This window comes from Rhizophagus irregularis, chromosome 28 (assembly GCF_026210795.1).
Source record: "Rhizophagus irregularis chromosome 28, complete sequence".
Lineage (NCBI taxonomy): Eukaryota > Fungi > Glomeromycota > Glomeromycetes > Glomerales > Glomeraceae > Rhizophagus > Rhizophagus irregularis.
In genome coordinates, this window is record NC_089456.1 from 1932479 (window position 1) to 1957422 (window position 24944).

Sequence of the window (24944 nt, forward strand, 5' to 3'; positions counted from 1 at the left end):
TCATCCTAACAATAGAGTTTAAGGAGGTTCCATTAATCGGGTATTCCGGTGTAATAATATAAAACTAGGTTCACCAATTTTGACATTTGGTGCCTGAAATTCGTCAGATGTATTTTGATTGGTAATATTGGGTATCGTTGTTATTTGCAAGTTGATCATACTGGGAAAACTATTTTCCAATTGGTCCACAGAACTACCTATTTTGCTAAATATATTGTATAAATGTTATGGACCATCTTATGGTTAAAAATAATAATTCATATGACAATGAATGAGATAAACCCTGTATAATAAATGATCATTGGTGGAATATACTGTAAATGACCTCCGCTCTGTTTCGGACGAATAAAAATTTTTTTGATCGTCCATTATTAAATTATTAGTAATACACCAATCAACATTTTTACGTTAAATTACATATTACCAAAGATGGTTACCGGTCCTGACCGGTTTTAATCCAATCAGACAATTCAGAACTATTTAGCTAATTTGGTCTTAGAAATAGTACAAAGGCAAAAATTTTAGAGTGCAGATCAGATCTTCTATAAAACCGATGGACAATCTTCCCATAAAAGTCAAAATTCCCGGCGCCGAATTCAAAAAGGAAATTAAAACAATACCGTAATTATTATCGGAAATATCTGATTATGGTAAAATCAAATTGATCAAATAAAATTAATTCTCGGAAATATCTGATTATGGCAAAATCAAATTGATCAAATAAAATTAATTATCGGTAATATCTGATTATGGTAAAATCAAATTAATTAAATATTGTTATTGGATATGTCCGACGTAAACAACTGAGACCTTTTAGTGCATCTTATTGATTATATAAAGTTTGCGTCTACTTCAGAATTGATTGATCGTGATTTTTTGATCGGTTACACAAAAATTTTGACCAATAAATTTTTAACTCAACTAACCGATTAACGTGATCACCAAAAAACGTAGGTCATTTTGATCGATAATCACGATCAATCAATCATCTTTTCTTCGAACTTTGATCGTAAATTTTGGTTGGTTTTTAGTTTTTGTGATCAAAATGGCAATCGACCAATTCTGAAGTAGTTACCGGAAATATCTAGTTATGGCAATAGAAAAACTTCTTAATGATCATTAGATCATTCAATTCGACAATATAAATATCCTCAGATTTTTATCGAGCGAATTTCCATCTTCATTCTCAAAAAAATAGAAAAATAAATACATTAATTTATATAAACTTTCAAACCAACTTTCAAAATCCCATACCATAAAACACTTCCTTCTTCTTTAAGACATCATGAAATTAAATTTTCTTCTCGCAATCCTCTTGTCATTTGTCGTTATTTCCCTAGCAGCTCCCACAAAAACTATTGAAGAAAGAGATTATACTTCTTCGAGAACCGTTAAAAAAAGAGATGAAGAACCTATTTGCCCTACATACACTCCACCGGGTGAACCAAGTTGTGGTATTGGACATTAACACTACAAAAAGTACATAATATTTTCAATTTCTTATTATTTGTTCCTGTTTTGAATTTCTGAAAGTAACCCGTATTTTACATTTTTTTCAGTGAGGCTGGATCTCATAGATTTTTAACTTTTGTTTGTTTATAAAAATTTTGTTTATTTATAATATTTTTATTTGTTTATAATCACATATGTAATACAAGATCTGTTCAATGTTAAAATCTTTTTTTATTTGCTTCTTTTATTATCGATTCCTTATGTAACTTCATATAGACTAAAAAAAACGCGCAAAATATTTATTTACAAATAAAAATTTCTTTAACTATTAAAAAAAAGATCTTAAAACAGAAGAATGAAAATGTATAAATGTGGAAGCATCAAAACATAAATCTTTTTATACAATTATATATTTAGCATAAATTTGTCGCGCACAAAAATGCATGGTGTGTTATGTGTGACATATAATGTGGTAACTAGCATTATGCCATATGCCATATAGGGGAATTCGTCCCCATAGTTAATTTTTTTGTATTGAAACCATATAAATATATAAAATAGCATTTTTTATTATTTGTTTATTACATAAAAGCTCTAAATATCTTGTTTTTTTTAATATCAAGAAAAAAAATTTTTGAATTTAATTAAAAAATGAAATTTCTTAATTTATTTATTTATAAAAATTTTTTAAAAAAAATTAGGATTGGGATCAGCCTATCGGATTGACGCTGCAATGCTACAGTAAAACATGATTTATTTTATTTATCATTTCTTTTTACTAACTTTATTTTCATTTAGGCTTAAATTGAATTGATAATCGGATCAAAGTTGCAGTGTTACTGTAAGGGTTGATGTCTTGATAATCTGCGGTGTACGGTAAGTGCCGATTTTATTTTATATTTTTTTTACAAGGTTTAGATTAGGATCGATGGTTATATTGAAGCTGCAATGTTATGATATTTTTCTGATTTGATTCCTTGCTTTTTATTTCTAATTTATTCACCTTTAGGATTAGATCAGATTAGATTGATGCAGTTAATACTGTATAAACCCTGTTGAAAAATATTTTTTTTTAAAAAAACTCATTTTCGGCCGGATGGTTTGATGGATATCAAAAACCACCAACTTTCTGGCTAAAACCTGTTCAGCCGAAGCCTTTTTTTTTATTATTATTTTTCTTTTAATTAAAGTTAACGGTTATATTAAATTTTATTAAACATTAATTATTTTTTGTAAAAAAAAAAATAAAGTTTTCATTTTGACCAAAACCTTTTAACTTTTTAAAGAAATTTCTTTTTTTTTATTGTTTCTATAAGCATATTTTGAATACAACACATTTGTATTTATTATATATACTATATATATATAATGTATATATGATATATCGTAAAGAAAATGTACCATTTGGAAAATCTTTCCCAAAAATCGATGATATACTAAGAAGTTTGAAGTTGAATCCTAACTAAGTTCCACTGTGTAACGATGTATGAGAGTGCACACTGCGTACCATGTGTAAAATACAAATTCTCGAAAATTATTATTTGTAAAATTGAAAATCTCATCCAAGATTAGATTCCATGCAACGCTATAAACAAGATGAAACTTTCGTATAATATTTTGCAGGTAAATTTACCGTCCGAAGCGTTCGACTAAATATAAATTCTGTTACGCCGCTTCTTATTGACCACGTAATAAAATTTATTTAGATCGTTAGTGATTTACCGGTGTAATGTCAGAATTACTTAGTGAATTTACTAATTGTGGGCGCAGTACTATATTTAGTTTAAGTGGGACGTTACAAGTGTAACATGTAAAACTATTCTTCTGTTCACATTTATTTTTATGGAAATTGGGGTCGTAGGATTACTAGGACCCAGAAATATATATAAAAGGGTCAGGTTTGAGTTTGCATATTTTGTACTAAAAAAATCATGAAAATCTTTCCTTTATTAGATAATTTTTGATAATGCCGGTCAGAATTTTATTTCTTATTATAGTAACTGGCTAACATTATCATAATTCCGGCCCTGAAAAAATGCTTACAGCTCATAGTAAAAAAATTTTTTCATCACCTGACCCCTATATATATATTTCTGGGTCCTGGATTACTAAATTAGGAAAGGGTTCGAAGATCAAAAAAGAAAAGTTGATAATTATGAAAAGTGGAAAATGATATTTTTGACATTCTGATGATGAGAGGAAAAGGTTTGCTAAGGGTAAAATTTTGAAAAAGTCAAATTGAAAAACATCAAAAAGGGAAAAAGGTAAAACACTTAGGAAATATTTTTGGACTTAGGATTTATTTGATGAAAATCATTTTGGCAAAATAAGAAAAAGGGAAATTCAAAACACTTAGGATTTATTTTTACGAAAATCATTTGATTATAAAAAGGGAAAATATTTTGATTAACAAAAAGTGGATTTTTAGAATTCAATTTTTATAATTTTTAGCATTACATTGTTATTAATTTATTAAACCAAGCATTACATTATATTTGTGTAATAATAAAACATCATTTTTGTTAATACTGCGGTGGCAATGTAGTTTATTACGGGCGTAGGTCTTACACCGGCAGGATTATTTTACCGAGTTAGGTCATTAGGTGGCGACTGTCACATTGATGATGATCGTAAATTTATTATATAATATCATATAAATTAAAATTTAAGGATTTAGCCGGTGATTTTAAACTCTAGCCAATTATAATTTTGACCAGAATTGGGTGGTAGTGAATAGTGATGATCATCCTTACACCTGATTTTTACAACGTTAGTAGCGTTACACACATGAATTGTGTGACAATATCGGAATCATCCCTCCGAATAATTTACCCAGTTTGGCATAACAATAAAATTTTGATACCTTCTCTTTTCACTTTTCATTTCCAATGTCATGTTCAAAAATATTTTCAGGAGATTTACCAGAATTAATATATGAAATCATAAAATATCTCCAAAATGATTATTCAACTTTATATTCATGCATTTTAGTTAACAAATTATGGTGTCGTTTAGCGATTCCATTATTATGGGAAAATCCTTTTTCAATTCCTACAAAAAATTATAAATTTATTGAAATTTACTTACATAATTTAAATGATGATGATTTTAACACAAAATTAAATGAATATAAAATTGTTAATAATTCATTACCTTCGAATATACTGTTCAATTATCCCAGGTTTTTAAAATATTTGAATATATATGAATTTATTTATTTAGTTGAGAAGTGGTTTAAATCTGCTACTGGTATACGTAAACAACTAGCAACGACTGATTTTGAAAAATTGAGTTTTATATGTGTATCAATATTTAGAATTATTATTATTGAAAATGAAGTAAATTTACATACTCTTGAAATTGAAAAATCTGGTTTTGATTATTATCTTACATGTATTGATAATATTCTTGAGTTAATTTTAAAAAATCCAAATTTCATTCATAATATTAGAAATTTAAACCTTTATTTTGGTAGTTCTTATATTGGTAAATATACATTAATGAATAATCGTATATCACAAATAATTAAATTACACCAAAATCTAAAAAAAATTATGTTAGACTACTATGATTGCATTCCTTTGTATCAGTCATTACTATCAGAATATTATAATTGTTCAAATACTTTAAATACAATCATTTTCCATTATGTTAACCTAAATTGTATTAGAAATCTACAAAAAGTATTTGAACAATTAAATGTTTTGGAATCTGTTCATATTTATTATTGTTTTGGTTTAAATACTAGTTTTATTCAACAAATTATTAATTTAACTAAACCATTTAAGTTGAAATCTTTATTTATGAATGATATATCACAAGTTGAATCATTAGAATTATTATTACAAAAATCTGGTGATTATTTAGAAAATTTTGGCTATATTCTTGAAGTTAATTTTAAATTATCATCAAAACAGCAATTATTAGAATTAATTACAAAATATTGTAAAAATATCAAATTTCTTGATTTTCATTATGGATGTGAAAGGCAGATTATTTATCAATTACTCAATTTAATTGAAAATATTAAACTAAGTATTAATTATCTTTCATTTGATGTATGGTATGGATATACTGAAACTGGCGGATATAGTTCAATCATATTACAGGATTTAGGACAAATTCTCCCTTCTAAATTAGAATATTTATGTTTGAATATTTATCATGTTAAAACAAATGATTTTGAATTATTTCTAAAAAATATTCAAGATACTTTTATTAAAAAGTTGGTGATAGAAAATTTCCAAAATCTATTTAATACTATTTTGCCCTCTATAAAAGAATATATCATGAAAAAGAAAAGGGTTAAGTATTTGGCTATTAAGAATTCTATATCATTTAAGGAATTGATTTCACTTAAGGATGAAGTGGATGAATTTAAGTTATATAATATTAAAGTTCAAAGTTTTGATGACTTAAAGATTAACTTGCGTAATTATATAAAGAAAATTGATTAATTGTTTGGTAGTCAATAGGAATATTCCTTTATATACAGTAAAATTTCTTATAAATTAACTTATTCTAAATAAAGTCATTTTACTCATTTATTTATTATTGCTTTATAAAAAATTTTATCCGTTATTTCTGTAAAAACTCTGTAAAAATGAGCCTTTCATGGATTCATTCACGGAAATGTAAATAATTCGATCAATTCTGTATTAATTCTGGAAATATGAGCCTTTTACAATAAAAAAAATGGATTGACTTTTTTTACAGGGTTGTGGTTATCAAGAAACTTTTATTATTTTTATTAAATGAATTCTTTGTCCTAAATTTGATGTTTGAGATGTAACAATTTATGCATATTATTCTTATTGAATACTATGTACCATTATATTTTTTGTAATTTTCCGTATAAATATTTTAATATTCTGTCAAAGAAACTTCGCTTACCAATAATTAGAGAAATTAGTCTTTTAGTAAGGATTAATATATAGTTTATTATTAAACGATTAGAAACTAAATAAAGCTTAATTTTTCAAAGATATTAAACTTTACAGAAACCCATGATTTGTTACCATGCCGTTAAGAAATCGCCATCAAATCACAACGATCTATTATCCAATATATGACAATATGGTATCAAATGATCTCGTGAAATTGTTGATAACATATCTTTACAAAGTTGTAAAATGCTATTAAATAGGTGATAAATAGGTGGTGAATGGGGAAATAACATTTCAGCTGCTTAAAAAAATATTATTTTTCTTTACGGTTTTTTAACCATCATATTTTTAATTTTTTTTGCAAAAAGATAAATTTCATTTTTCTTCCCTCATCCTTTCCTTCCTCTCTCATATTTTATTTAAAAAAGAGTTGAAGAAAACTCACAAACAAAATCAAATTCTATAACTATAATAAAACATTTTAACATTTCAATTTTTTCTTCTTTTTTTAGGCGGCTCCCTCAGTCTCCTATGCGACATTTTGTAAGATTTAGAAAAAAATTTGAACAGTAGTGTTCCAATCCGTCAATCCTCCATCCGTATCCATCGTTGGATATCCGTCATTTTTGGATATCCATCATTTTGGATATTTGTACATACGGATAAGACAGATCATGGATATCTGAAAATGACGGATGATGGATGATGGATTATTCACAGATTGTAACACTAACATACAGTTCATTTTTTTTCAGGTAGTTCTTCAGACATGTGTGATTTCATTTTTGGTAAGTTTTTATTCTCTGCTTTTTTTTAGACAGGATGGACACATGGGACAAAAAATTGGGGTTATATGTTTTTCGAATTTAATTCTTTTGTTATAGGTGATTTTTCTAGATGAGAAGATGAGATTTGATTGGAGGTTTTTTTTAAATGATTTTTTTTTTGCAAAACGTTTTACTAACATTTCATTTTTTTCTTTTTTAGATATTGATATACCTTTTCTAAGCCTAAGATTTCGTAGGGTATTGTGAAAGTTGAATTGAATCAAGTCAAATTAAAGATGAGTACCAAGAATCAAAAATCTTAGAACTTCACAGTAAATTATAAAAGAAAATGTGAGTTTCAAAATAATTTTTGAAACTAAATTTAAAAAGATATTTTAATAACATTTTTGTTCATCTCTTTCATAAAACACTAGCCCCACCTTTGTTATTAGAACCCTGGAGGTGTGTTTCAGAATACTTTCAAAGACTTTTCTTTTTAAAAAACATTTTAGGCAAAATTTATTTATTTATTTTATGTGAAGTTTGGTAGGACTTATCAAAGAGGACATAGAATCTAAAAGACCTTGTCCAACATATATTCCATCATCCATCCAAGAACAAGATGAACTCTAACAACTTTTCTAATATAGACTGTTCCCATACCACTACCGATAAAGGACCAGTTACCGGTAGAAAAAAAAAACAATTAAATTACGAGCACTAATCCGTATTTTTCTTTCAACCCATAGGGTTGCCACCTGTAAATACTGTAAGAGGTGGAATGATTTACACTATTTTAAGTTGGTAAAAAAATCTAACAAAAAAATGAACCGAAATGCTAATAAGCATGTACAAAATAGAAACTATATATAAAAAAATCTATGAAGTGTGGTAATGAACGGGTACTAAATAGTATTGTCAGACGAACTCTTTACCAAATCCTTTGAGGTGGATATCATACAAACCTTTTTATTTATATGGAGGCCGTAATGAATATCTAAATTGCCATTATCATTGGCACGTCATACAAGCGGTCTATCGTTCATGATGGCACAAGGCTCAAATTTCAAACCTACTTCTTCCTGATGATATTCAGTATATATAGCGTGATCTATAGCATCTACTCGATCACGTAAACGTTCTAAGATTTCGTTATCTTTTAGAATTTTCTTTTGTAATTCTTTTTCTCTTTTGCGTTGTTCGCTTTTCTTGAGTGATACAGGCACGGTCTGTGTATTAGATGAGACTTCTAGTAATTTTAACTCATAATCGTGACGAGCGGTAGTGTATTCCATCAACATATTACAAAGACCCTCTTGATAGATACCTTTTTCAGAAGTAGTATCCCATCGAAGCCCAGCATCAGTCTTGCCTTGTTCATATTTCATATCCTCGACATAAATGTCATAAATTTCTTTCATATGGGATAGCCAAGCATTACTGCCAACTGTAAGTGGTTTCAAATTATGTTTTCTAATTCTTTTGGAATAAGGTTGATTATGTAAGCTGCCTTCATAAAGGGTTTATCCAGAATTAACGAAAGATAATGCGCTGGCACATTATCATAATTATCAAGAACAGGTGGTAGAATATCATCACTAATAGTCGGAGATACAACGGAACCGATGACATCTTTGAGGTCATCTGGAGCAACGATCTGAGTAAATTTAGTTTTAGGAAACGGGAGCCAAAAGGTATAATCACCTTGGAGCAGTGATGTTAAATGACATTGTCATTTGACCAAATTTCAAATGACCTTAAATGACATTGAAATGATATAAGAAATTATGTCATTTAAAAAAAATGTCATTTGCAAATGACAAATGACAAAATGACATATGTCATTTCTAAGTGACAATATCATTTATGATTGTCATTATGATGATTAATCTATTTAGCGGCACATTTCATAATAACTTGTTGATCGAAACTCCAAAAAGCATAACTTAAAATTGATGATATCCAAAAATGGAATGACAAGTGTGTGATATTTATTTAATCTGGAAATTTAACAATTTATTATTATTTGTTTGTTAAATCTAAGATTTATCGATCTTTTTTGTGATTCTCGCGTTTCGTCATTATTTTTCATAACAAATTTCTTATTTCAATATATACGAGTTTGTATAAAATTAAAATGAAAGAAAAGCATAATTTTCGTGAATTTTTTTATTTATGTACACCAGATAATCCTAAAGCAAATAAAAAAGCAGTGTGTTTTTCTTGTATAAGAAAACATACTTTACCTATTGCTATTTCTAAACCTGAATGTTTCATATCTAATAAAGCATTATTATGCCGTAATCATCTGAAAAAATGTGAAAATTTTGCTCATGAATATCATGAGAGTGAAAGAGAAGAAATTTTATCACGTAAAGTACCTGAAGATGAGAAAAAAAATAAAACACAAGCAATAATAAATGAAAGTGAGATGGAAACTGATAAATCTACAACTGCTGCACCATCTAATTCAATTATTAAACAATCAACCTTATCAGGATATGTATCCCGGCCATTTTCTAAGAAAGACATTCCTCATTTTGAAAATCTGGTATTACTAATGATGGTATCAAATGGTTTATCATTTACATTTCTGGAAAATAAAGAAACACAAGAAGTTTTTAGATTTATTGCTCCAGCATTGAAACTTCCAGGACGTCATGCCATCAGTAATCGTATTCTTTCTAAATCTGCAAACCAACTATCTATATCAATTGTAGAGCAGGCAAAAGGTGATGCAATTGGTGTTACTGCAGCTTTTGACGGCTGGACAAATGTTAAACAAGAACATCTTTTTGGGGTTGTACTTATTACTTCATCTGGTAAAACACTAATTTGGGGAGCTAAGGATATTAGTGATCAACGATCTAAAACTGAAGATGTTAAAATGTTAATTAAAAATTTGATGAATAATGCCGAATTGAAACAAATAAAAATCAATTGTTTTGTTTCTGATTCAGCTGGAGAATATGCTGCAGCAAGGTGAGTACAATTTTATATTATATATTTTATGGTATAGAATATTATTAATAAAATCTTAATTTTTTGCTTTTTTAGACGTCAATTAAGAGTAGAATATCCAAGTAAGGTATTTTTACCTTGTATGGCCCATCAGATGAATTTGGTTGTAGGAGATATTTTTAAAGAATCACTTCAATACAAGCAAGTATCAAAAAATGCAGTTCGTATTGTTAGTTATTTTCACTCCTCTCCTTATTTCACTGGATTGTTAAGAAATGAACAAACTTCATGCTATGGTCAAACAATAGCATTGATAACTCCAGGGGAAACACGCTGGAATAGTTACTACTTTTGTTTTCACAGTATTTTAAAAACAGAAGCAGCATTAAAGGTGAGAATTATAATTTTGGCAAGTTGCTCAATAAATCAATAAATAAAATTTTTATACCTGTTTTATTAATTTTTTTAGACTTTAATAACAAAATGCTCTCCTGAACGTATTGGAACTCCAAGTACTTCTCGAGCTGGAGTATCTCGTCAACGTTATAGAACTAATTTAAATAATGAAAACAAATGTCTCCCTTCAGACATAATTGAAATTATTAATGATCCAGAATTTTGGATCCAACTATTTGAACTTCAAAATTTATTATTACCAATATGCAGCGCATTAAATAAATTACAAAAGGATATTGCGCGCCTATATGAAATTGCACACTGCTTTGGTTGGATAATTAAAATATTTTCTTCTCACAAAAACGTAGAATTTGGTAATTGCATGATAGCAAGATTAGAATCACGCTGGCACAGTGGGAACAGCCATTACTATTACTTTCAATTGTTCTTCATCCAAAATATCGAGTTTTAAAATTTAATTCTTCTGCTAAAAATATTTCTTATACACATTTTGGACAATGGCTTATATATTACTATCAAGCATGGTTTAATGAAACACCAAAAAGAATCCTTCGTGATTATTTATCATATCAACGTGAGCTTTTTCCTTTTAATTCTGAAACTTATAATCAGTTTGAAGAAAATATTATTGATTTCTGGGAATCTGCCAAAGGATTGGCACCTGAACTCTCAAAATTAGCTTTACATCTTTTTGGGATCTGCGTTAATGCAGCTTCAGTGGAACGTCTTTGGTCAAATATGGGTTTTTTACATTCAACCCGCCGAAATAAATTACATGTAAGTGTATTTTACCAAAATTTATATTATGCAAAATCACATTAACAAAAGATTATACATTTTTAATTTTGTAGCATAAGAAAGTTTTGGCTATGGCTCAATTGCGAAGTGATATATTATGTAAAAGAAAACGTGATGATATAGAAATTTCTGAACGACAATATAAACGATTACATATTGCTGAACCAATCCAAGAATACCAATCAGATGAAGAAGACACAAATGATAATGAGTTCACATTTAATGCTTTTAACGATAGTGATACTGAAGAACTAGAAGAAACTTCTGTTATTGATGAATGTAATGTTAATGATACCTTTGAAAAAACTAATAATAGTGATAATATTAATTCTGAACAATGGACTAAAATAATTGAAGATTGGATTAAAATGGTTAATGCAGAAATTAATATAAATAATACAGAAGTTATAGGCGAAGAAACATATGAATTTGAAATAGGTGGACAAAGTATTCATCCAGCAGATAATCCATTGGCTAAATGGAAGTTACTTGATTTGTTTAATGAGACTTTAGAAGCTCCAGTTAATATGTTTTAATAATAAATTGTGAATTTGTGATTAAGTAATTTTTACTTTTATTAAATAATACGCTATAATAAAGATTTATTATATTAAATAATTTTGGCCGGCATTACAGCTCACATGACATAATTTCAAATGACATAATATTGTCATTTACTCACTGAAATGACATAATGATACGTGACATGTCACTAATGTCATTTGTGTCATTTAATATCACTTCACAACACTGCCTTGGAGGGTACGATGAATTTCTTTTTATAATGGAGATGTCTGATAGGTTTGGTGAATTGTTGATTTTCTTGAAACAAAAGCGTATAACGTCATGCAGCTCGAAGTTTATCATCCATCGGAGCATCGACACGTAAATTGGTGTTATGAAAAGTATGCCTTATAGATGCATTTAAACGTGCCTCTTGTCTTTTTCTGACTTTTGGAGAAGAACTAGAGGTGTGTTTAAAATTCTGGTAAGTTTCGCCGTACATAAAATCAAGGCCTTTCTTGGCTATGATATTACTGTTATATACGTGGTATGATGTGGTGAAAGAAATGCCTAATCGATTCGAGAAATTGTTATGTATCTTTGTCTTCGCCCATCTATTATAAAGGCGAGTTGCATGGAAATCTTTAAAATTTTTGCAAGTACTGGCATCAGGTATATTGTTGTCCTTTGACGTAAAATACAGAGTTAACTTTTTATGGTGAATAATACAGGCGTGATGTTCGAATGACATTGTGAAAGGAGCTGGAATAGGACAAGCCGCACATTTTAGGCAAAATGTAGTTGGCGACCCCGGTCGCTATGGTGACCCTTTAAATCACATGAATAAACAAATTTTGATTGGCTACTTCATATGATTATTTGCTTATATATAATCTTTTTTTTAACATATCGTCGTGTCCTTTGTTTTTTTAAAACTTCTTACTACTAGAAACCAGGTATGTTTATTGTTTTCTTCATTTCATTTCTTTTCTTTTGTTTCTTTGTTTCTTTAGCAAAATGTCTACTAACGTTTTGCTAATTTTTTTAGATTTCGGGTAGTTGAACACTGGGCTTGAAAGGTAATATTCAAATTTTTTTTTGGATTTCTTTAACAAAGCGTTTTGCCAATATATTTTTTTTTAGGTTTCAGGTAGTTGGGTGCTGGGGTTGGAAAGGTAATATTCAAAAAAGTGGTTTTATTTTTGATTTTTTAATGAAACATTTACTATGTTTCATTATTTTCTTGATTTTGAGAACTGAGAAATTAGGAGTTTCTTTTTTCTGATGCTACAATAAAGGTATGTTTTTAAGGTTTGGTTTTGATTTTTGTTTTTTACTCCTTATTCCACCACACTAACCTTATTTCGTTTCTTTATTCCATCCCTATAAAAAAATTGGATACGTTTTTTATAAAGTTTTTATACGATTTTTTTCCTTAGAAATAACGTATCATAATAGGATACGGAAAAATGCACAATTCCGTATCACTAAAAATATGGTTTGGATACGGAATTTGCACGGAATTCATATGGAATTTACATGATTTGATCACTGATTTTATCACGAAATTTATACGATTTGGTCACTGAATTTACTATTTGTATTTACTTTATTAAATTAAATAAAAAATAAAAAATAAACAAAATACAAATACATTATGAAAATTCCCTCCTTATTAAAACCACCTATTGCAACCAAAATTATCTATAATTTCAGGTTCATTTGGAGTCAAACAACCTAAAAAAAACAAAAAAAAAGAAACATAAGAACGTCTAACTTAATTGGAAACAAAACCCCCCTTCATATAGTATCTGCAATCGTCCAAGTCACCAAAGGTCAGCATTTCTACAAAAAAAAAAGAGAACTCCAGAATGTCTGACCTACATAAATGAAAAGAATTATGAAGCATTTGATGAAAAAGAAACCAAAACAACAAAATAAATCCAAAACTGACCTACAAAAAAAGAAGACTCTGAAGCAACAAAACTGAAACAACCTACAAAAGAAAAGAATCTGAACCCAACTTACAAAAAAAAAAAAAGAAAATTTGAACTGACCTAAAAAAAGAAAAAAATCCTGAACAATCCTACAAAAAGGAAAGGAAGAAAAAAGAAACTGAATCTTCTCACAAAAAAAAATCTGCTGGCCTATGAAATAAAAAAAGGGATAAATATAAATAAAAAAAAAGGGGAATAAAGAATAAATCAAAAATAATATTTTTTTAAAAAGAGAGTAACGAAGTTAGGAAAGTTAAAAAAAATTTTTTTTTAAAGGGAGTGACGAAAAAAAAATTTTTTTTTTAAAGGAGAGTGATGAAAAAAAAAATTTTTAAAGTGAGGTACGAAAAAAAAATATTTTTTTTTAAAAGGGGGATGACGAAAAAAGAAGAAAAATTTAGAAAAAATAACAAAAATAAGACAAGAGAAAAGAGAAGGAAGGGAAAGACAGAAAGGAAGATCGGAAGATCAAACTCATCAAAGTAAGGGTTTATATAAAAACAAAAAACGTATCATAACAAAACAATAAACAATCACGTGATCTCGTGTTATGATACGAGATTTTTGTAAAATATTTTCTAAAAATATTAAGTTTAAAAATTCCGTATACATTCCGTATGAGAAACGTACATAAAATGTATACAAAACGTATCCTTTCCGTATACATATTTCTTATAGGGCATTCATTTTATTTCATTTATTTCCTTTCTTTCCTCTTTTATTTCCTATTACATTTCGTTCTTCATGTTCCATTTTGTACTTTACTTCATGTTTTTTACTTCATGTTTTTTACTCCACGTTCTTTTACGTTCCATTTCGTTCTTTATTTCATATTCCATTTCATTCTTTACTTCATGTTCCATTTCGTTTTTTACTTCATGTTCCATTTCGTTTTTTACTTCATGTTCCATTTTGTTCTTTACTTCATGTTTCATTTTGTTTCTCCATTTTGTTTTCACTTTTTATTCCATTTTGTGATTTACTATCCCATTTTGTACTTCTATTTTTGTTTACTTTATATTTCATTTTCACTTTTTCTTATCCTTTTGTTTTCTTTTTCCTTTTTTTTTCTTTTTCTCTTCCTTTATTTCTTCCCTTTTGTTTCTTTTTTTCTCTTTTCTTTTCCTTATTTCATTTATTTTATTCTTTTTTATTTAAGAAGTTCAATTATAAGATCAAATAAAATTAGTAAAAATGGTTTCCCAGCTGGGTCAGTTTTTATTAAAAAAAAAATTTTTTTTATATTATTACTATGCCAGGTGAGAATTTTTTAATTGAAAAAAAATTTCACATATAAAATTTTTGAAAAAAAAAAATTAAAAGCCGGGTTGCCGGGTTATTGATGAAATTTTTATATTGTGAAAACCATAAAATTAAACTTGTATGGCCTTAGTCATATAAAAAATTTAAATGTTTTTTTTTTCATATAATTAATTGTTAAAAAAAAGTCGTTTTGTCTAAGTTTTAAGTTTTTTTTTAAAAAAAAAGAAAAAAAAATAATAAAATTTTTCATAAAATTAGCCAATCAAAAATTTTATTAAATCACATGATAGGGTCGCCAAGTAATAACGCCCAACATTTTAATGCGTAATTAACCTTTATTTATTTGTTTTTATTATTTTTTTTTTAGAGGAATGGCTCCCAATAAAGGAATACCAGAATTCTGGTAAGTTTTGAAAATTTTGAAAAAAATGTTATTAATAGAGTTAAGAGGACATTTAATATTATAGGAAAATTTATATCTATGTTTATTGTTTTATTTATAGATTAGAATAATTCATATGATTAGATTCAGGATAGAACAATTTAATATTTCTAAAATAAAGTTTATAATACATCAACTTTAAAATAAATAAACTATAACTTTACTGCATCTTTAATATTTGTTTACTATAACTTAAACATGCATTTAATATAATTTAAATATACATTTACTATATGTTTTTGATTCAATACTATTTTTGCACAAGCCGGTTAAATCAGGTGACGATTTCATCAACTTTATACGATCCGCATAAACTTATAATCAAGATTTGGTTACGATATGGTATTAAATCTTTACGAGAAGTTCTATGATATGATATAGTTACGATATGGTTTCAATTTTAAAAGTTTCTGCAAAGAAGCTCAAGATTTTTAATTGAAAATGGATTTAATCAATATGATCATTACCATAATATTATAAGTAGACTAAGATTTTCTTAAAAGGATATGGCTAAAGTTTGATACAATAATTATAATTTTTTTTAATAAAAAAAATTAATAATATTTTCCTCCCTTTCCTTCTTTCGGTTTAGTTAAATAATCCCATTATTTCGGTCTTTTAAGACCGATTTTTTTATATTATTTTTTTCGATCTTCTTTTTTTAGACCGTATTGTTATGTTTTTTTAAACTGATTTCTTTCTTTATCCTTTTTCTTTCCCCAAATTTTTTTTAATTTTTTTTCTTTTTCTTCCAATTTTTTTTATTATTAAATAAAGAAATAAAATATTATACTAAATATATTGATTTTTTTAAAAAAACCAATATAACATATAAGAAAATTGACTGACGTTGATAGGAAGATGATTAAGATTTTTTCAATTAAATTGAACGCTGGATAAATAGTTTGATTTTCAAATTCATAAAAATAAAAAAAAATTGATATTTTTACAATATTTTATAATTAATTAATTGAAGAAACTGTTGATTTTTAATAATAGATTATTATAACCAAATCCATATCCGAAATTCTCTAAATAATCACCAGATTTTTGAATAAAGATTTAATTCAAATGGTTTAGTTAAATTAATAATTTATCAAGTAAAATGAGTATCAAAAGAATAATATTATGAAAATACTACAAATATTTTATTAATTAATTATAAATTTTATAATTATTTCTTATTTTATATTACGTCAATCTTAAACTTATAACCAACTTAGGAAAAATATTTGAATATGTATTAGAATCTGTTCATTTCATTTATTATTAAAGTTTTTCGAAAATACTGAAAAATTAATAAAAAAGAATGAGGATGAATGAAAAAAATAGGGAGATAAAAGAAATGAAGGGAGAGTGAGGAGTAACGAAATTGAGCAAAGGGGAGTGAAAGAAACGTAAGGAACGAAAAGATCAAGTGGAAATGAAAAAAAAACGAAAAGTATGAAGGGGACGATATGGAGCAAAGGGGAATAAAAAATGAAAGGAACAATGGGTAGTGTAAAGAGAAGTGGGAATGGAAAAAAATGAAAATGTGTAAAGGAACGAAAATGATGAAGTGAGAATGGAATAAAAATGAAAGGAATGAAGGGTAATGGAAAAGATGAAAGGAACGAAGAGGAAATAAAAAACAACGGAAAAAACGAAGGAAGGGAAGAATAAAAAGAGCAAAAGAAATGAAGAGATAAAAAGAAAACAAAAAAATGGAGGAGGGACGAAAATGAGATAAACAGGGGACCAAGCAAAAAACAAACACATAAAATAAAAGAAGAAATAAACTTTGCAAAAACCTCAAATTTTTTAGTTACATTATAATATGCTAAATTGGAAAAATTAGTCATATTACGGGCTATTAAAACTATAGTACTAAAATAAATGTTTTATAGAAAATTGAAAATATAGGTCTATACTAGGTCGTATCAAAAGGACTACAATTGACTGATGATAGTTTTTTGATTATCCCAGCAGATTGGTACTATTCGCTAAAAGCTATTACAGAAAAAAATAATAAATTAATTATTTAGCAAAAATTAATGCTATTAATAGGCTATTAAAGTCTCTTTTTATTATTTTTTTTCTTTAATTAGAATTTCTTTTTCATTTTATGAGAATCCAGTACAGTAAATCCGCAAATCAATTTTTTTTAATTCAATATTTAAGCGCACTACATGCATTCGTTTAAAAATTAATTTTATAAACACTTGCTATAATCATTTGCCCTATCAGCTAATTTAGCATGAAAATATTTAAAACTACGTCAATTTGATAAATATTTAATTCTTTACACAATTAAGTTGACTTGCTGGTGAAATGAATAATTGAAAGGTAAAGTGATCAAGAATTTTAATTTTTAATAAAACACGGTATAAGAATTAGCCAGATAGATTGCAAAGTTTGGTTCTGATGGTTGATAAGCAAATTTCAAATGAATGTGAAAATAATTCATACAGTATCAATATTATTGATTATTATCAAATTTTTATATTTATTAGAACCTGTTTCAAATACTTATATTTAGTTTATAAATGTTTCTTGTCATTTTCTTGCCCAATGATACCTCATCCCCTGGGGGGCATCATGGTGGATTTATGAAATACCCCAAAATTTGTCCGTCATGTCAAATTAAATAAATTTTTACAGTAATTTAGTCACCAAATTTATTTAATGAATTGTCAAAAATGAGCCCAAAAAATTTTTTGTATCCCGAATCTTGCGTCTAATTTCCCCATTATCTAACCAATTTTTCCAGTGTTAAGATGCTTCATTTTTTGAGAAAAAGCTCCAACCCCTGCTACGCCCTCAGGAATTCCCATTGGCTTATATAATATAATAATGTTTATAAAGAAACTTTTTAACTTAATTAGCCTAGATTAGTCTAATTCAGTTTAAATCAGTTTAAATCAGCTTAATGATACAAACATTTCTTGTAATTAAACTTCTTTTATTCTCTTATAATGCTAAAGTTAATATGCCTAGACATCATCCTTTTTAACAGAAATCTTATTAATATTCTCATGAAAATAATGCTTTAGGACGAAAAAATTATCAAAATGATTATGATTTTGAGCAAGTAAACAATGATTTTTTTGAGCAAGAAAATAATGATTAAATGGTGACTTTGAAGATCTTATTCAAAGTTAACGAATTATGTTTTAATTCACAAAACTCAAGAACTACCATGAAACAATTGAAACATTACCATCATTAACGGTAACGTAAAGTCATAAAATATTAGTCAATATTAACAAACTCCTACTACCAAAGAAATAACTCAAGTTTATTATGAACGTCTTAAAAGAATATTGTAAAATCCTATTATTGATATTTGGAGCCAGGAGTTTACGATAAATATGTGAAGAATGAGATTTGATTACGGATATCTGAGGTTAATCATAGTGTCGGCAGAAAATTGATAATGCTGGCCAGTATCGAAAATCACGTGACTCACCATTTGAATTTTTAAAAATGAGTATTGTTTTTTACTATATACAGTACCTATATACCGATATATAAGAATGGATAACGGATTATCTGACAGATAAATCTGGATTTATCTATGATGCGTCCAGAAAATTATCCGTTATCTGGGTTTGGATCAGATGAGATCGTATCTTATGGATGTCAATCATGTAAAAAACTTAACAAATATTTTCTTTGATACTATTTTTAATAGTAGTCACTTGATTCTAATATTACTCATGTAGTATAACAAGGTACAGAATTAGGGTCAGTCCTTTGAGTCCATATTTCCATGATCAATATCATAATTATAGGTATTGCTCCAAGTATTAAATAAATGGTAAATAATTTCTTAGCAAAAAAATCAATTATTGAAGATAATATTGTTTAATTTAAGTGTTCTGATATATACTTACAATCCAAATGGCATGTTGAAGCTGCTGGATTTATTTCTTCTAGTCTCCATAAAAATGACCTCTTAGGTTTTTTTTAAAAAAAAATTAGTAACGCGTTTATTTATTTAGTAATCATAATAAAGAACAGATTACATAAACATTAAAACACTTAGAAAGCAAATTAAAAATAATTTACCCTCTATAACTAAAGTATTCGAAAAAAAAGCTAAAGATCTAACTAAATTGTGTCTAATCTAAAAATATTGTTTAACTACGCTACTAAACTAAATTTTACTATGTTTTTTGGTTTTTTAATATTTTCTATGTTAAGAGACTTCACTAATTTTAAAACTAATCTAAGACAAAAACATTTTCTTTATGAAATCTTGGTATAATATGAACACTGTGTGTTATAGAATCTAATGGTACTACATCATAACTTTTTAACATTAATAGCCGAGAACATCCATAAAATCAAAGCAGGATTGGACCTAAAGAGAAACAATGTTACATAAATATTTAATAATAACTGGATGAAATAACTATATAGTGCAATTATATAATATAAATGATATAATTGTCAGTAATGATATCATAATTATTTAATACAGTACAGTCATTTAATAATAGTACATAGATTAAATATTAAACTGAAATTCATATATATTAATTTGTATCATAATAAAATTAGGATATTGCTAAACATCACCAGTGGTGTTGGTCATCAATATGATGTAATACTGGCCAGTATTTTATTAGATTTTTTAATTCTGGTTGAAAGTACATTATAATGCTGGTACGGTAACTATCACTACCGGTGAACTTTAGCAATCATATTCATAAAATTATTATACAGTATACAAATTAAAATAAGGGCTACACAGAGATGCAAAATGAGGTCAAAATGACGTATAAATATGCTTCAATTAAACTTATTAGTACTTCAATTAAACTTATTAGTAAGCTATTAATAAACTCATGATCATATAAATACAGTAAAGTTATTTTAAATCTTCTTTCCATCCCTATTTAATTCTCTCTTTTTCATTTAATAACCTTTTTTTACAATACAACTATTAAAAATAATCATGGCAGATATGGAAAGATCTAGTAAAAAAAGAGGAAAGGGAAGAAAAACCAATTCAATAACTCAAACTACTCGTGTACCTCTTAGAAGTCTTAGAAGTCAAAGGCAATTTAATGATGGTATTTAAAATTTTTTATTAATGATAATTTCTTTACTGCAAAATAAACAAAGAATTATTAAACTGTGGCTAGTGGAACTAAGTAATAAACTTTCTCACAATTATTGAAAAGTTCGTCAGGATAATCCTGAAAGAAATAGTCAAGATGATCATCAAGAAAGTCTTCAAAACCATGAAATTCACGATCAACAAATTCATGGTAAAATCAATTTTATATATGTAGATATATAATTAATTTGTGTACTATAAAATGCTAATTATTTTTGCATATTAATTTCATTTCTTTAACAACCCCTTAATGAAGTTCCTGATAAAGAAAAGGTTACCAATGAGGAGGAAGAAGATAGTAGTGATGTATCCGAGGAGAATGAATCAGAAACTCCAAGAAAATATAGAAAAAATGATACTGATAATTTAATGCCAAAAGCTAAAAAAACTACTGGTGCGTACTTCCAAAATTTGAATGTATATTTTTAAGATTTACATTTTCCACTTAAATAGAAAGTGAAAAGGAAGAATACTATATAATTCCCATAAAGTTTCTTGAAAAATTAAACAATCAAAATAAAGTTTTATGGAAAAACCAATTGAAACAAGAAAAGAGACTTGAAGATATAAAACAAATACTTTTAAAAATACATCGTGAAGAATCTTTATCACCCGCTTTTTTTAAAGTAAATGTTGTTTTTGATCCTAGATTTGTAAATATTTTTGACAACATTTGAACTTTTTTTAACAGAAAGGTATTGTAACGATTACTAAAGAAATACAAAAGAAATCCTTATACCCCACTCCAGAATTATTCAAGGAATATCTTGAGGTATATATTGAAAAAGGGTCTAAGGGATATATTAATGATATTGGGAGACATCGTTGGGATTCTCGATTTTACTCTGAATTTATGCCTATAGTAAGTGTTATTTATTTTTAAAGTCTTTAATATAATAATTTTTATGAATATTAATCTTGTTATTTATTTGATAATATACTAGTGTCTCGACAAGATGAAAAATCGTCGAGGTATACTCGCAAAAGAAATAAGAGCTACACTTTTTAAAACATGCAATATTCCGGAAATTAAAACAAATTCGGGTGCGAAAATTACTGATTGGAAAAAAAGTCCTTGTGTTACAGAAGCATACGCGAATTTGTGGAAAGATTACAATACTGGACTTTTCGTAATTAATGGAATTATTATGAAGGCAATGCCAAAAGAATCCAAGGAAAATTGTTTAACACCTTCAATAATTTCATTTGCTCTTGCCGTCTGTTGTATTGTTTTAAATCCACATAGTGACGAAATAAGATGCACAGAAGACGCCATTAAGCAACGATCATCTATTTTCTTGGTATGTTTATAATTTAAATCTATAGAAATGATGATCGGAATTATCATTAATTTGTTACTTTGGTAGGTATTATTAAATGAAAATACATTTCCAAAAGAAAGTGATATTTCGGAAATTCAGGAAGGATCAAGAGAAATGACTAATTATAATGATAATGTTGAAGAAATTTCTGAAGATGATGATGACGCGAGATTATTTGAGTAGTTATTTTACTGTTCAATTCATAATTGTTTGTAATAGAATATAAATTTTATTAGTAAAGAAATGCAACGAAAAGATGTAAAATTTTATTATTAAATAAATGTAAAAAATTTCATTATTAAAAAATGCGAAAGTTTTTATTATTGAAAAAATATGAAAATTTTTATTTTAAAAGAAGCGCGAAAATTTTTATTATTGAAAAAATACGTGAATCTTTATTATTGAAAACATATATAAATTCTCATTGATAAAAAGATACGTAAAATTTTTATTTTAAAAAAAATGCGAAAATTCTTATTATTAAGGTTATTCACTATTTTTGTACACCCGTATACCCCCGTAGGTGGTGTGAATTTGCGTAATTTTTTAAAGACGTAAAATTTTGCAGATCCACGCCTTGTTTTAACTCCTGATGTTAATCATAATATTAAAGACATGGTAATTAAAGATCGTGTAATACAAATAGTTAATTTACAACAAAATCTTAAAAAAATTTTATTATATAATAGTAGTTTCTCTTTGTATCAATCATTATTGTTATCAAGTAATTCTAATTGCTCGAATACTTTAAATACAATCATATTTTATTACATTGATTTTAAATATATAACCAATTTAGATAAAATCTTCGATCAATTAAATGTTTTAGAATCTATTCATCTTGCTTATTGTTCTTCTTTAAATCCTATTTTTACTCAACATTTAACTAGACCATTTAAATTAAAATCTTTATTTTCAAATTGGGGACAACAAGATGGTGAATCATTAGAACTATTATTACAAAAATCTGGTGATTATTTAGAGAATTTTGGTCATTTTTTATCTAAACGACATTTACTTGATGTTATTAAATATTGTAAAAATATCAAACTTCTTGATTTAGAGAATATTGAAAACCAGACCATTTATCCAATATTAGATTTAGTTGAAAATATAAAACAAAATCTTAATTATCTTTCAATCAATATTGATATTGATAATATTGAATGTAGTTCAATCATGTTACAAAATTTAGGACAAATCCTTCCTTCTAAATTAGAATATTTATGTTTGAATATTTATCACATTAAAACAAGTGATTTTGAAGTATTTCTAAAAAATATTCAAGATAGTTTTATTAAGAAATTGGTGATCAGTCAATTACAAAAACAGGATATTTTACCTTACATAAAAAAATATATTATGAAAAGGCAAAGAATTAAATATTTAGCTATTTTGACTGAAAATAATGATTTGTTTTATTTGAAAGATGAGGTGAAGGAATTTAAGTTACATGATATTAGAGTTCGAAAATTTAGTGATTTATTTATTGACACTTATTATCATCTTAAAAATGTTTAAAAAACAGTTTTATATAGATGAACTTTCATATATAAAATTATAATTAAATAATTAATAAAGATTATTTCTTATTAGTATTTGCTATTAGTGATTATTATTGAGAAATCTTTATTATCCTTATACAATTTTATTATGCATTTTTTAAAGCTAGATGGTACAAATTACAAATTATACAAATTTTAAAAGTTTATTAAAAATATAACTTATGGTGGAAGATAGTTTTGAGTAAAACGTAAAGGATTGATTTAATAAGTAAACCGCAAAAAAAAATTTGTTTTTTTATATTAGAAAACAGAAAATTTTCGGTTTATTATAATTATATTTTTCTTTATTAGAAAATTAGATTCTTTAAATATGATACTTCATAAATTTATGTAAAGTATTAAAATAAAAAAAAATAATAAATTAACATTATATGTAGTTACGATGCTAATACCTTAAAATTAATTGTAACAATAGATAATGCATCAACTTATTTCGCATACCTAAAGTTCCATTTTGCCCAATGGTTTGACGAAATGCTACATTGTCCAGTGAAATATTACAGTAAGATTCCCTTCTCAATTATTACAAAAAAATTAAAAAAATTAGAAATTTTAATACTTACTACATAATTTAAATGTTGATTTCAAAGCAAAATTAAATGAATATAAACTTTATTTCATTCAAATACGCTTTTTTAATTATCCTAGATATTTGAATACATGGAGAATTGTTTTGGAATGTTTTAAAATTTCAAAGTTAGAAAATAAATATTTTTACAAGATTTGGTTTCGGTATATCCTTTTTCCAATTTTAACATATGTAAAAATTTTGTTTGTTAACGATCATAAGGGAAGATTCCCATCAATTTTTGATATTATTATTCTTAGCATCAAGTAGCAAATTTTCTTAAGGAAAGCAGACAAAATTGTTTGAAAATGATAAAGTGGTAGAAAATTTTATCAATTTAAGCGGATATTAAATTAGGTAATTAAAATAATATACTAGTATTATTTAAGCATTTTCTTTGATTCATTGATTTAAGTTATAATAAAAAATCCAGTTTTTTCATAGAAAAAATTTTTCTTTAGTAAAATATTCATTGTCATAATACTTTTCATAATATAATATTTTTTTAGCAGTAAGCATATTATTCATTATCATTTTTCTCCATTTTAAGCTATCCTTGGCTTTCTATCAAATTTTATAATGAATACAAAAAAAGACAACTTTTTTTAATGTGGTAAAAGTACATCCCAAATTTTATTCTGAAATTAATTATCAAGTACATATTTTAAATGTAATAAATATCACTATTATAATAATCAACAAAGCCATTTATTAAATTATGAAGCGAAGGGAATTGGCAAATTTTAGTTTTATTTTATTTTTTGCTTTGGGTTTGCAACGGTTTCCATTTCCTTAGATTTCAAAAAAATTCGTCTTATTACTATTAATAATTTTTATTTATAAAGACAGAAATAAACAGCAAGTAAATCACAAACAAAGTATAATGACACATATT

The 24944-nt window shown here is 26.4% G+C and overlaps 6 protein-coding genes across 6 annotated transcripts; 3 read left to right on the forward strand and 3 right to left on the reverse strand.

Annotated features, from left to right (window-relative positions):
* The first annotated feature begins 4302 nt into the window (after nt 1-4302).
* OCT59_019059 (uncharacterized protein) lies at nt 4303-6015 on the forward strand. The gene has a single exon (XM_025331883.2). It carries the CDS (start codon nt 4341-4343, stop codon nt 5907-5909), a length of 1569 nt encoding a protein of 522 aa, XP_025180758.2. The 5' UTR covers nt 4303-4340; the 3' UTR covers nt 5910-6015.
* A 2112-nt stretch (nt 6016-8127) lies between these two features.
* On the reverse strand, nt 8128-8526 carry OCT59_019060 (uncharacterized protein; the record flags this gene model as incomplete). The annotated part of the gene is made up of 1 exon (XM_025325522.2): nt 8128-8526. The coding sequence occupies one exon, from the start codon at nt 8524-8526 to the stop codon at nt 8128-8130; it is 399 nt and encodes a 132-aa protein (XP_025180757.2).
* Nucleotides 8527-12125: 3599 nt separating this feature from the next.
* OCT59_019061 (uncharacterized protein) lies at nt 12126-12536 on the reverse strand (the record flags this gene model as incomplete). The annotated part of the gene is made up of 1 exon (XM_025325521.1): nt 12126-12536. The coding sequence occupies one exon, from the start codon at nt 12534-12536 to the stop codon at nt 12126-12128; it is 411 nt and encodes a 136-aa protein (XP_025180756.1).
* A 1094-nt stretch (nt 12537-13630) lies between these two features.
* Nucleotides 13631-14717, reverse strand: OCT59_019062 (uncharacterized protein; the record flags this gene model as incomplete). Its single annotated transcript, XM_066135779.1, has 3 exons — nt 13631-13665; nt 13740-13781; nt 14591-14717. 3 exons carry the CDS (start codon nt 14715-14717, stop codon nt 13631-13633), a joined length of 204 nt encoding a protein of 67 aa, XP_066005036.1.
* A 5712-nt stretch (nt 14718-20429) lies between these two features.
* Nucleotides 20430-22099, forward strand: OCT59_019063 (uncharacterized protein; the record flags this gene model as incomplete). The annotated part of the gene is made up of 7 exons (XM_066135780.1): nt 20430-20547; nt 20659-20745; nt 20851-20988; nt 21048-21220; nt 21286-21456; nt 21539-21895; nt 21962-22099. 7 exons carry the CDS (start codon nt 20430-20432, stop codon nt 22097-22099), a joined length of 1182 nt encoding a protein of 393 aa, XP_066005037.1.
* A 432-nt stretch (nt 22100-22531) lies between these two features.
* Nucleotides 22532-23437, forward strand: OCT59_019064 (uncharacterized protein; the record flags this gene model as incomplete). Its single annotated transcript, XM_066135781.1, has 2 exons — nt 22532-22640; nt 22716-23437. 2 exons carry the CDS (start codon nt 22532-22534, stop codon nt 23435-23437), a joined length of 831 nt encoding a protein of 276 aa, XP_066005038.1.
* Nucleotides 23438-24944: the final 1507 nt, after the last annotated feature.